This window comes from Neoarius graeffei, chromosome 23, assembly GCF_027579695.1.
Source record: "Neoarius graeffei isolate fNeoGra1 chromosome 23, fNeoGra1.pri, whole genome shotgun sequence".
NCBI classification, from domain to species: domain Eukaryota; kingdom Metazoa; phylum Chordata; class Actinopteri; order Siluriformes; family Ariidae; genus Neoarius; species Neoarius graeffei.
This window is the reverse complement of record NC_083591.1, coordinates 48173157-48186822: the sequence shown is the minus strand read 5'-3', so window position 1 is coordinate 48186822 and position 13666 is coordinate 48173157. Positions and strand designations below refer to the sequence as shown.

The following is a 13666-nucleotide window of genomic DNA, read 5'->3' as shown; positions in this document are numbered from 1 at the left end:
AGAATTGAATTTGCACTGAAGTGCAAATAATACTAATTTTAATTTAATGCTCTCATGTTGCATCATAAGAGTCCGTTTTAAGCTTAATCTTAGCTCACCTCCTCGCACTCTGCTCCCTGAAAGTACACATAGCTGTCACACTCGCGGCACTTGGACGGAGTACGGAGTTTCCGTAACCGATGTGTCTTGGCTGCTTTGGACAGACCGACATTTCGAAATGGCCCAGTGGGCACGGCCATCTCTGGTTCAATCCCATTCATACCTGACATGATACAAGCAACATTATACTAAACAGTATTAACACGTCCTTATAATTACATGATATTAAAGGCCTGGGGAGCAGCAGCGGGTAGGTGCCTTGCTCAAGGGCAAGCCATTCCTGCTGGTCCGGGGAATCGAACCAGCAACCTTTTGGTCCCAAAGCTGCTTCTCTACAATGTCATGGCCTCATGGTTAATGTATTACTTTAAATAATTGCAATGCTGACTGGTTCATAGGTACCATTAGAGCTTATTCATACCATCTTTAATGTCAGTTATAGCAACAGAAACAGAATACTCAAACATTTTCTTCAGTATGATCTTTATCTACCAGATCAATAGCATGTGTGTAATTATCAGAGCGTATTATTATCCCAGGGCAGGGTGACGAATTTGTGATGATGTGTTACCGATACATCTCATCTCATCTCATTATCTCTAGCCGCTTCATCCTTCTACAGGGTCGCAGGCAAGCTGGAGCCTATCCCAGCTGACTACGGGCGAAAGGCGGGGTACACCCTGGACAAGTCGCCAGGTCATCACAGGGCTGACACATAGACACAGACACTCACATTCACACCTACGGTCAATTTAGAGTCACCAGTTAACCTAACCCGCATGTCTTTGGACTGTGGGGGAAACCAGAGCACCCGGGGGAAACCCATGCGGACACGGGGAGAACATGCAAACTCCACACAGAAAGGCCCTCGCCGGACCCGGGGCTCGAACCCAGGACCTTCTCACTGTGAGGCGACAGCGCTAACCACTACACCACCGTGCCGCCCTTACCGATACATAATAAATGAAACGCAGAAGTGCTTCAATCTCAGCCTAGCTTTCATTAAACATTTGGGAAAGTAAATATGTAAAGGGAGTTGGTTTTGCTCCAACGTTGGATTACATTACAGGCATTCAAGCTGACACGCTTAGCCAGAGTGATGTATGACATACCCAGAGCAGCTTGGTGGATCGGTGCCTTGCTCAAGCCATTCCTGCTGGTCCAGGGAATCAAACCAGCAATGTTTTGATCCCAAAGCTGCTTCTCTAACCATTAGGTCATGGCTTTCCCTGAAAACTTTAATCCCCTAACAGGATTAACTTCTTATAAGTGACTTTAAACTCACTTATAATGGAAGTCTATCATTGAAGTCAACTGTTATCTTCTAATCAACTTCTCATTCTTTTATTAGGCATTCCTAATAGATACCAAAGTCCCTTCCATGCCAGGAACTGGTCTTCCCAGGCAGTCTCCTGTCCCAGTACTAACCAGCAATTTGAGGCGTATGGGTGCGGCACCAATCTCTGTTTCCGTAGCCCTCGGCCTCTCACCTATACAGCTAGGGGCCAGTCCTCTGGTAATCCCTAATAAATATACCTGATTTTAACTATATACTTCTCTAATCTTTGCCAAGATGAACATGCACTAAACGATTTTATTTCATACTCATCTCATTATCTCTAGCCGCTTTATCCTGTTCTACAGGGTCGCAGGCAAGCTGGAGCCTATCCCAGCTGACTACGGGTGAAAGGCGGGGTACACCCTGGACAAGTCGCCAGGTCATCACAGGGCTGACACATAGACACAGACAACCATTCACACTCACATTCACACCTACGGTCAATTTAGAGTCACCAGTTAACCTAACCTGCATGTCTTTGGACTGTGGGGGAAACCGGAGCACCCGGAGGAAACCCACGCGGACACGGGGAGAACATGCAAACTCCGCACAGAAAGGCCCTCGCCGGCCACGGGGCTCGAACCCGGACCTTCTTGCTGTGAGGCGACAGCGCTAACCACTACACCACCGTGCCGCCCCTTATTTCATACTAATAATGACAAACAAACAATCTCTATTTACAGAAAACAAGGAGGCTGCTTTGGCGCATCTTTTCAGGAGGAAAATCGGAGAGGAGATGAGTGATTACTAACATTAAATGGGTATTTATTTATTGATATATTTAATTAAATGGGTATTAACATTGGTATGTCTGGGGTGCTGGGTATGGTGATATGTGCCCATCGGTGGTTGCCATGTCTGCATCGGGCACCTGCCTGCTTCACCAGTGGCTGGGGGATGATGGGGGGTTTCTCTCTCTCTCTCTCTCTCTCTCTCGCTCGCTTTCATTTTCCATCATGACCACTGTATAAGTATTACAAGGGTTTTTGTTTGTTTGTTTTTGTGATTTTTAAATCTGTTTTTGGTTTATCCTTCCCATTTTTTTGTCTTTTTTTGTCATTGATCTTTTTTATTTCTATTATTTCTGTTGTTCTGATTTTTTTTATATCCCCTTATTTCTTGTACGGTCTGTCATTCCTGTAGCCTGTGCGTTGGGGAGGGAGGGGAAGAAGGAAAAAAAGGAGAAAGGAAAGGGGGGAAAAGGGGGGTGGATAAACGGTGGCTACTTTGAAGAATCTCTCCCATTCTCATCTCATTATCTGTAGCCGCTTTATTCTGTTCTACAGGGTCGCAGGCAAGCTGGAGCCTATCCCAGCTGACTACGGGCGAAAGGCGGGGTACACCCTGGACAAGTCGCCAGGTCATCACAGGGCTGACACATAGACACAGACAACCATTCACACTCACATTCACACCTACGGTCAATTTAGAGTCACCAGTTAACCTAACCTGCATGTCTTTGGACTGTGGGGGAAACCGGAGCACCCGGAGGAAACCCACGTGGACACGGGGAGAACATGCAAACTCCGCACAGAAAGGCCCTCGCCGGCCACGGGGCTCAAACCCGGACCTTCTTGCTGTGAGGCGACAGCGCTAACCACTACACCACCGTGCCGCCCCCACTTTGAAGAATCTAAAATTATTATTATTTTTTTAAAAACCACTTTTTGTTTGTCACATAGCTCCATATGTTGTTTCAGAGTTTTGGTGTCTTCAGTAGTACTCTGCAGTGTAGAAAATGGTCAAAATACAGAAAAACCTATGAATGAATAGGAGTATACAAACTTTTCACTGGTACGGTGTGTATACTACAAATAACCGATACTGTATAAATCACTGTCTGTTGTCTTTGTTTTGTTGGTATAATAAAAAAAAAAATTAAATGGGTAGAAGGGTGTAGAAGGGGGAGGGGCTTCCAGGGGGTCAGTTAATATCATAGAGTTCAAAACACTTACTCAAGTGTCAATCATTCACCTCTCAATTGCCTCATCTCCCATTTTTCAGGGGGTAAAGTAAATGATTACAGCAAGTTGGCCTAGTGGTTAGCGTGTCCACCTCTTGATCGGGAGATTGCAAGTTCTACTCACGGTCGGGTCATACCAAAGACTATCATAAAAATGGTACCTACTGCTGTCTGGCAAGGCACGCTGCAATACAGATGTGAGTGGGGAGTCAAACTCTCGCGGTTACCAGAGGACTAGCCCCCCACTATAACCCTAGCTATGTGAGAGGCCGAGGGCTATAGAGATTGGCGCAACATGGTGTGGGAAGGACTTTGATTAGAAAGTAGATGATTGCTGTGTATTCTGAGTAACCAACTCATAGGATACGCCCACAAATTTAAAACTATATTTAGATAGTGTGCGAGTGTTAAATACTTACTTTGTTCAAAAGATGTTACATTGCCATCTTGCTCATCTGGGTCCTCATTGGAAGACAAGGTTCCAGCTGACACCGGTCTCGGAGCCTTTGAGACATCTCCTGGAAAAGCACACACTGCATTAGACCGTGTGTATGTCTCTTATGTTGTCTCCTCTTCTACCTATACAGACTGCGCAGTTTACTAAGCTCTATGTAAAAATCTGGAGAGCTCATAGGCTCGTCAGAGTGAAGTCAGCTGGCCGCCATCTTACCACTTGCATCACGGAGCGGAACGGTCATTTAGGCTACTAGAAGCTATACAAAACTGGACAAGTTATTTATGTAGTTGGTGAGAAAATTTACAAGAAAAATGCCTGCATGTGCAGCAGTGAACTGTACAAACCGTCAAGTCAAAGGTTGTAGATGGATATTTCACCTGTGAGTATTGATAGTGTCAGTGTTGTAGTTGAGTCACTAAACCTCGAGTCCGAGTCCAGTCTAGAGTCCCCAGTGTTCAAGTCCAAGTCGAGTCATCTCATCTGCCCCCTCATCTCATTATCTGTAGCCGCTTTATCCTGTTCTACAGGGTCGCAGGCAAGCTGGAGCCTATCCCAGCTGACTACGGGCGAAAGGCGGGGTACACCCTGGACAAGTCGCCAGATCATCACAGGGCCGACACATAGACACAGACAACCATTCACACTCACATTCACACCTACGGTCAATTTAGAGTCACCAGTTAACCTAACCTGCATGTCTTTGGACTGTGGGGGAAACCGGAGCACCCGGAGGAAACCCACGCGGACACGGGGACAACATGCAAACTCCGCACAGAAAGGCCCTCGCCGGCCACGGGGCTCGAACCCGGACCTTCTTGCTGTGAGGCGACAGCGCTAACCACTACACCACCGTGCCGCCCCGAGTCGAGTCATTCAAAAAAAATTAGAGTCAAGTCCGAGTCGAGTCCAAAACTCCAACTGCACCATTTGACGGTGGCTGTTTCAATGCCATTAACATGAGTTTGTTCCTGAACATGCCGTATGAACAGGTGAATGTGCTTCTCTTTATCAGGGAGTGTGAAGTATTCTGTCAGAGATGGTTGGGAGACGGATGGAAGTGCAGAAGGTGTGTTTATTAATACAAGTGAAGACATAATCCAGAACGGCAGGCAAAATCGTAAAACAGTGAAACAGGCAATAGGTCAAGCGAGGCACAAACAGGCTATCGTAGACTCGGCAGAATCAAAGACGAGAAACAGGAAATCAGGGATCAGGAAACCAAACAAGAAAATAAGGCTCGGTAATGTGTCAGCAATGCAACTCAATACTTCGCAAAGTAAGTGTGTTTTCACAGTTTTTATCTCGGCACACTGTTTGTGCCTTAATCCTGTGCAGGCGCGAGTCGTTTATGGTGCGCGCGCGAGAGTCCGCTTGGCATACATGCTATCCAGAACGCGCCTGAAAGTCTATCTGGTGCACGCGCCAAGGCGTGCAGGTGTGACACTCTTACACAAAATTAGTACAAAATGAATGTAGATATAAATATCTTATGCCAGATTATTATGGCATGTTACCAAAAAAATAAAGAAAAAATCAGAGTCCTCGTCTCCATTTATGAGTTCGAATACAGTTAATGCACGAGTCCAAGTCATCAGTGCTCGTCAAGTCACGAGTCCTTAAAATTAGGGCACGAGTCAGACTCGAGTCCGAGTAATGGACTCAAGTACTACAACCCTGGGTATGATCAAGTACGTGATCATTTTTACACCTGTGTGTACAGCACCTTTTGCATGGACCCCATATGGCATTTTATGAAGTTTTGCAAAAGTGAAAGAAAAAAAATAACAACAGAAAATGTGTCTCATCATCTCATCTGTTTTTGCCGAAAATCCGACATTGATATCTGTGATGAACTCTGTGACTGTGTCAGGTTTTTGATAGAAATGTCCCAGACGAGATCAGCGCCAAAGTCTAGACATGTTTGATATTGAATGTGAGAGCTCAAGTTCAATGGCTCAAATTCAAAAAGAAAAATGAACGGAGTAAATTAGCCTCAGTAGCCGGAACGAAAGAAGGACCAGACCCTGAGGCAGAAATGGCAGTGAGGGATGCAAAAAAAAAAGAGAGATGTTATTGTTCTAGTTTGGTCATGAGTTTTTCCATTTACCCAAAGCTGAGCACAATTGACAATGTAGATCATCTACATATCACACCCACTTGCACAAATTGACAAAATGGGCATGATTGTCTGTTTTAACGCCAGTTTAAATTGAGTGCAAGTATATTGATAAGTACTCTTAAATCAGGCACGGTGGTGTAGTGGTTAGCATTGTCGCCTCACAGCAAGAAGGTCCGGGTTCGAGCCCTGCGGCCGGCGAGGGCCTTTCTGTGCGGAGTTTGCATGTTCTCCCTGTGTCTGCGTGGGTTTCCTCCGGGTGCTCCGGTTTCCCCCACAGTCCAAAGACATGCAGGTTAGGTTAACTGGTGACTCTAAATTGACCGTAGGTGTGAATGTGAGTGTGAATGGTTGTCTGTGTCTATGTGTCAGCCCTGTGATGACCTGGCGACTTGTCCAGGGTGTACCCCGCCTTTCACCCGTAGTCAGCTGGGATAGGCTCCAGCTTGCCTGCGACCCTGTAGAACAGGATAAAGCGGCTAGAGATAATGAGATGAGACTCTTAAATCAGGGTTTCCCGGTCAACAGCTTATTTCCCGGACGGCGTCCAATATATGATTTCCTGTACAAAGAAAAACTGAAATAATCTCTGTAAAAATAATTATTAGTAGCAAAAAAGCTGTTAAAAAAATGATCAGAGACTGAACTGGAAAAGGGAAAAAAACAACAATGAACGGGAGCGCAAAAAAACCCCTGTAAGGAATGTGGGTGAAGTTGAGAAAATAAGAGGAGGTAATAAAAGGAAAAAAAAGTCAGGAGATACTTTTCTTGGGGCAACTTTGATCAGATATGACGGTTTAACACCTAAGCCAAATACATGTGATGTGAGTGGTACAGTAAGATGGCGGCCAGATGGCTTTACTCATCTCTACAGCAGGGGATGGGCTATGAGCTCTCCAGATTTTTACGTAGAGCTCAGTGAACTGCGCCTGATTCGTACTACAGCTGGTACCTGAGCTGGTGGAAGGAGAACCCAGTCCACTTCCTCCTCCTACACTGTCGGTGTCACTCATAGTGGAGGGCCAGGATTTATGTGCCTGCTGAGCTCGATCTGCAAAAGAAAAAAGCAAACAAACATAACACTATAAAAATCGAAATAAAGCATCAAGGTGAATTCTGTGACATGCATTAGTAAAACAGAATGACCTCTTCTGGCCTTGACCACGCCCCCTTCTGAAGACGCCACCAGTTCGTTGGTGTGTGGGGTCTCGGTGTTGCCATGCTGCTGGTCGTCGGTGATGCTGTCATGACGTGTGCGAGCAGGATGACTAAACAGACCAAAACACTGTATGTAACACAGTATTACAGATACTTCGCTCTTATGAAACCTATCATTGTTGCGACTTGCTGTTATTGGAAACTAATTAACTGTGAGGTTTTAACAGTAACTCTGATTCATGTTGGGATGAATCACACTTCCCATTCTTGATCATCTCCTACAACAATACACCATGTTGTGTTTTAATACTTACACACCATCAACCTGCTATTTTTGTGGGATTTTTTTTCCCTTTTCTTTTTCTGTGAATCATTGAATCTTTTATTTTTATTACTCCATATTTATCCTGTTTCGGTCATTCGTCTCTGTACGCAGAGGTGGACAGTAATGAAGTACATTTACTTGAGTACTGTACTTAAGTACACTTTTTGAGTATCTGTACTTTACTTGAGTATTTTTTATTTTTATTTTTGGAAACTTCTGATTTTAACTTCACTCCGTTTGAAAGACAAATATTGTACTTTTCACTCCACTACATTTCTATCAAGGTCCTCGTTACTCGTTACTATGAAGCGGCTTTGAAAGTGGATGTTTTTTCTTTTCGTTTCTAAAACGTGATTGGGTTTTTTCGCAGGCGACACTGAGACAGCCTATCAGTAATCACGAGGGTCACGTCACATCTATAAACTGTATAAAATCAAGTTCAATTATTTCTCAGCAGCGTTATTTAACACGATCAGTTGATGGTAGAATGAAAGGAGGCGGATCTTCTGGGGAATGCACGCGCTCATGGCTTTACCCAGAACCCATGATTCAGTTTTCTGAAAGGATTAAAGATACGTTTTAAATGCTTGCTTTGTTTGCTAAAAACGAACTACATCACGGCCTACAAAAACTCGCCGTCCGACCTGCGGGAGCATGTCGAGGGATGTAAACGTTTTATTCCAAGAGAAAGCTTGCAGTGAAGTTGTCTGTGCTTTTAGAGCTAGCGATAACGTTGCAATAGCTATGCAGTCTGGTTAGTCACATGACTTTCTATGGATTTGCCCACCAAGTTGCTGTCGTCTTGTCCACGGCTAACGATAACACATAGCTAGTTAACCTGGACACTGTTAGTTAGCATGTAAAAACGGAGTTACACTAACATGAATAACATTAACTTATCTGAAGTCCTTTCAGAAATATGTTTCAGCATAATCTTGCCAAATAAACAGAATGTAGAAATCTTTCTTTTCTAGTAGCGTTAGCTACCCAATATGATTTTGAGTTTGAAAAGAGTTTGCTAGCATTTCAGGCGGAGCTTCACTGACTAGCTAGCTTAACGTTAAACCATCATGATGTCACAGCATGCGTTCATTTTGTGAACTCACATTTCTGTCTTTGGTAACGGCGTTAGGTTTTGTAAGTGTTGTGGCAATAATACAACAATGCGTTGACAGAAAATGTACTTTTAACACTTAAGTATTTTTAAAAGCAAGTACTTCAGTACTTTAACTTCAGTAAAAATTTGACTGGACAACTTTCACTTGTATCGGAGTAACATTTGACCAGTGGGATCTGTACTTTGACTTAAGTAATGAAGTTGGGTCCTTTGTCCACCTCTGTCTGTACTGTATGTAGTTATATATTTTTGCTTTAAAAAACATGACTAAAAACATGAAGATTCCATGATATTTGCTTAAACAAATGAAGCCACAATTCAAGAACAAAATTTATCTGCTTAACATCATATAGATGCAGTATTGCTGGGTTTCAGTCACGTGACTTTTCTGAGCGGTTTTACCGGAAGTGAAATAGCTGGTGGTCTAAACGGCTGCTGTAGTGTAAACAACTAGCGATAACTTATCAGAGTATGCTCGTAATCTAGAAGCCACTGCTGGCTTTAGATCTATTCAGAAGATTGCTATGTGCAATGGAATCGACCCCTACAGTCTGGGAAAGAAGGATGTGTCATACGATCCCGAAATCTACCCTTCAGTCGAGTTCCCCGACATCTCAAACTATCTGGTGTTGCAAACATCCTTCTACACCGCAAAACAGATGAAAGCATGGAAGAGTACGGAGGCTTACAACTTTTTTGTACATGGCTGGGTAAAGGACCTCGCTATCAAGTAGCTGCCCAATGAATCCTGTATTGTTTTTGCCCGTGTAAGTATGTGTGTTTTTTTAAGCTTTTTGTTCGCGTCTTTACAACGAAGCGCTGCAAGTTGAAGTGTAAACAAACAACAGTTGGTTCTTATCTCTCAGGTAAATCATTCACAAAGATCATCAGAAACCTCTTTAAAGACCTGGATCTTAGTTAAACAAGACGGAGAAGTGATCACGGCGCATTGTAACCGTACGGCTGGGGAAGAATTTTGTCATGACCTTCATGCATATGGACTTTGTGAGGAGTAAACAAAGAAATAGCTGGGGACTTTAGCGCTTCGTGACTAAAAAAGTACCATAAAAATAACGACACATAGCAAGAAAAGTACTTGGAAAACACTAAGGACATTTGCTGAGATGTCCTGAAATACAAACCTTTCACCAAGCGATCACTGCAAACTCGAGCGTGCTTCGACTCGGCTCCTTTCGATTTCAGTGAGAGGTTCGAAAGCCACCTTTCTCAACGTCTTTTTGTGAAATCCTATGTTCGTTGACCCTTTTTTATTAGTTCACGGGGAACCCTGAAGAAACTTTTATCAGTTTCACGGTTTGATCAATTCGAACAACCTAAAACAACGCAAGCGTAAGGCATTTTTCATGCGAGCAATGCACCTTCTCCGTACAAACGCTTTGTCAACTGAGCTTTGGTAGACCACCAGCTAAAGTTCTGAATAACTAATGAGGCGGCTGTGGCGTCACGTGAAACCCAGCAATAGAGATCCTGCATGCTGGTTATTAGTTTTCAAAACCTTTAATTCTCCTCTACAGTACATTCTGGGTGTTATTTTGTTAAATGACAGTGGCGAACATCATCTTCATCGCAGCCAGCCACACCTTGCACAATGAAGCATGGAAGCACCCTGTAATAAGGCATTCTCTGATGAAGGAGTAACTCACTGTGTGCCTGAGGCGGAGTACGGCTCGAACTGGAACACGGTGACGCGCTCCCTGCTGAGCTGCAGGTTTTTGACGTGTGCAGCGTACTGCTGACCCGGGTCGTACAGCTTACAGCTCTCACACAGTGTCTGGTAGTGCACGGGCAGCGCTGCAGTCTGCATGTGCAGGATCTGGTAGTACGATATTGTGCACTGATAATGGGAAAGACAGTCAGAGGCTCACAATTAGAGTGTCTCAAACTCATCTAGACATCAAGTGATTCATCAGATTAATAGACGGCCAGATTATGAGACACTGATCAAGTCTGGTCTTGTGCTAAATCACAGTGTCAGCATTCAAAATCATATTTAGTCTAGGCTTGTGCTTAATGCATGGGAAACTAATCCATATATTCCTTCATATATGAAACATGGTGGTTATTATGACTTAACCTCGCTCTAGATACATTTTCCTTCTTTTGTGAGTCTAAAGTTGCGAAGTATTGCCTTTCTCAGCCTGACCAGCACTGCTTTTATGTAGGGTTTACGTCACGTGCTTTTGTTTCTGCTCTAGTCCTATGTCTGCTCCTGTGGTGAGGTGTGTTACCTGACTGTATTTACTTGCTCTGTGTCGCACCTTCATTAGTCTGCTTATTTCCTGTGCCTTGTTTTGTAATTTCAAGTTTTTCCTATCTTACAGTTATGGATCGCGTGAGCCTGTTGCCATCTCTCCCCCGAATGGAATTTTGGCAATGATATTTGGGTTGCCCCGAATGACTACCATGCTGGATTTACATGACTCACCTGACCACACCATACAAACTTTGTGCTGCAGTTGTTTCATACAGCAGTTACGACATTTTTATAATGTGAAGGACTGTTTTGTCACATTACAAGCTGGAATTAAAATGGCAGTAGGGGAAGTCATGACCAAATGGTTCGAGAAACAGCTTTGGGACCCAAAGGTTGCTGGTTTGATTCCCTGAACCAGTAGGACTGGCTCAAGAGCCCTTGAGTAAGGCACCTAATCCCTAACTGCTCCAGCAAGTGTGGTGGCGTACCATGTGTCTGATTAGCCAAAGAAAAACTGACGATGCGATTATCAGTTCGGGTAAAAACCCGGCCATAACTAACAAAGCGAATTAAAATGGATTTTTGGAGTGTGCATAGATATTCACCCCTCCCCCCAACGTCAATACTTTATTGAGCCACCTTTTGCTGCAATTACAGCTGCAAGTCTTTTGGGGTATGTGTCTCTATTAGCTTAGCACATCTAGCCACTGGGATTGTTGCCCGTTCCTCAAGGCAAAACTTCTCCAACTCCTTCAAGTTAGATGGGTTGCGTTGGTGCGCAGCAATCTTCAAGTTATACCACAGATTCTCAATTGGATTGAGGTCTGGGCTTTGATTAGGCCATTCCAAGACATTTAAATGTTTTCCTTTAAACCACTCCAGTGTAGCTTTAGCAGTATGTTTAGGGTCATTGTCCTGCTCAGGGACGTCACTAGGTTTGAGAGACAGGGGTAGCTTAGCACCCAGAGGAGAAAAGGTATTGTGCGCGCGCAGCGCGCGCCGAACATTTTTCAGAGCACCTACTAAGGCTGTCAATCAATTCATTATTTCAAGAGCATCACACCTTGGGGACACACTTCCCACCATTTCTATTCTATTTTAAAATTGCTTTCATCATTTAATTGCTTGCTGAAGCAACTTCACCAGCTAAACTACAAAAATGTGAAAAAAACAATGGTAGGTGTCATGCATTCCTGCGCAAACTGAAGAGGGCAAGTGCTTCACAAATCATCATGTAAACATTCTACAGAAGACTCAATATAGCCTAGGTAAAGTTAAGCAAATGCAAACCACTGACATCAAATTACAATCTCACCGTGTGTGTCTGCAAATGAAAGCATAGAATTCTGACTCTCTGCAAACCCAACTCAATGGAAGCCCGCACCGCGCCTGCTGCAGAATGCCCGCGTAGTTTTTTAAGTCCTACTAGCCTACCACTCGATGTGACGCTTGACACAGAGCCAATGAGGAGGAATCATAACGATATTAATAATATTGCATTAAACAATAAATAAGCAAGCAGAAACTGTTGTTCGGATTAACTTGCGTTCTTGATGGCTCATGTTCAGTGCTTTACTGCCTTTGTTTTTTTTGGGAAAAAAAATAAAAATATAAATAATTTTAAAAAGGGCAAAAAATATAGGGTGGCTTTGCCATAAGATAGGGTGGCTGGAGCTACCCTAAAATGGGTCTGGCGACGTCTATGGTCCTGCTAGAACGTGAACCTTCGTCCCAGTCTCAAACCTCTGGCTGACTCAAACAGGTTTTCCTCCAGAATTGCCCTGTATTTAGTGCCATCTATCTTTCCTTCAGTCCTGACCAGCTTTCCTGTCCCTGCAGATGAAAAACATCCCCACAGCATGATGCTGCCACCACCCCATCTATGCCAACCCATCTAATTTAAAGGAGTTGGAGCAGTTTTGCCTTGAAGAATGGGCAAAAATCCCAGTGGCTAGATGTGCTAAGCTAATAGAGACATACCTCAAGAGACTTGCTTTTGTAATTGTAGCAAAAGGTGGCTCGACAAAGTATTGACTTTGGCAGGTGAATACCTATGCACACTCCAGATTTCTGTGGTTTTTTTTCATCTTAATTATTGTTTGTGTCACAATAAAAAAATACAGTGTGCACCTTTAAAGTGGTAGGCATGTTGTGTAAATCAAATGGTGCTAACCCTCCAAAAATCCATTTTAATTCCAGCTTGTAATGCGACAAAACAGGACAAACACCAAGGGGGATGAATACTTTTGCAAGACCCTGTAATAACACATTGCTGCTTGTGTCGAGTGTGGCTTTTTGTGTAGGAAGCCCCAAAGGAGGTGTGTGTGTGTGTGTGTGTGTGTGTGTGTGCAGGGTGAAGACTCACTGCACGCATTATCTGATCACTCTGTCTGATGACATCCTGGATCTGTTTCAGCACGTTCACCTTCACATCCTCCAGCTCCTGCTGCTGAGTGGTGGCATCGGCAATGCACGTGCGGTATGTGGCCTCAGCCTCCTCGGCCTGGGAAGCACACAATTTTATGCCACAGTGCTGATTCTGATTGGTCAGAAGGTCAGATTCATTTTCTATAAACAGCAGCACTCATGATAGTTTCTATAGTAACAACTCGTTCATTGTATGGCAGACGATCTACATATATAAGCTAAAAATAAAAGGAGAAGAAGAAGAAGAAGAAGAAAGAAGAAGAAGAAAAAAGGAGTCCACCAGTGGTGTTGTTCATACATGTCAACCTATACGGAATGTCCGTATTTTATACGGATTTGATTCAATAAACGTAGTATATGGGCGTACAAATAAAGTTATACGGATTCTTAAAAAAAAAAATTCAATATTTATTTAGAGCTATAATCAATTCCCATGATGATAAAAGCGCG

At 43.6% G+C, this 13666-nt stretch overlaps 1 protein-coding gene across 1 annotated transcript in view; it reads right to left on the bottom strand.

Moving 5' to 3' along the window:
* The window catches only part of arhgap45a (Rho GTPase activating protein 45a), an 81636-nt gene that overhangs the window by 17547 nt on the left and 50423 nt on the right, over positions 1-13666 (bottom strand). Inside the window, exons 12-17 of the mRNA XM_060906300.1 lie at positions 13155-13292; positions 10239-10429; positions 7121-7242; positions 6927-7025; positions 3821-3919; positions 99-262 (exon numbers count right to left, since the gene is read on the bottom strand). Coding sequence (XP_060762283.1) covers positions 99-262; positions 3821-3919; positions 6927-7025; positions 7121-7242; positions 10239-10429; positions 13155-13292 — 813 coding nt within the window. The remainder of the gene's footprint in view (positions 1-98; positions 263-3820; positions 3920-6926; positions 7026-7120; positions 7243-10238; positions 10430-13154; positions 13293-13666) is intronic.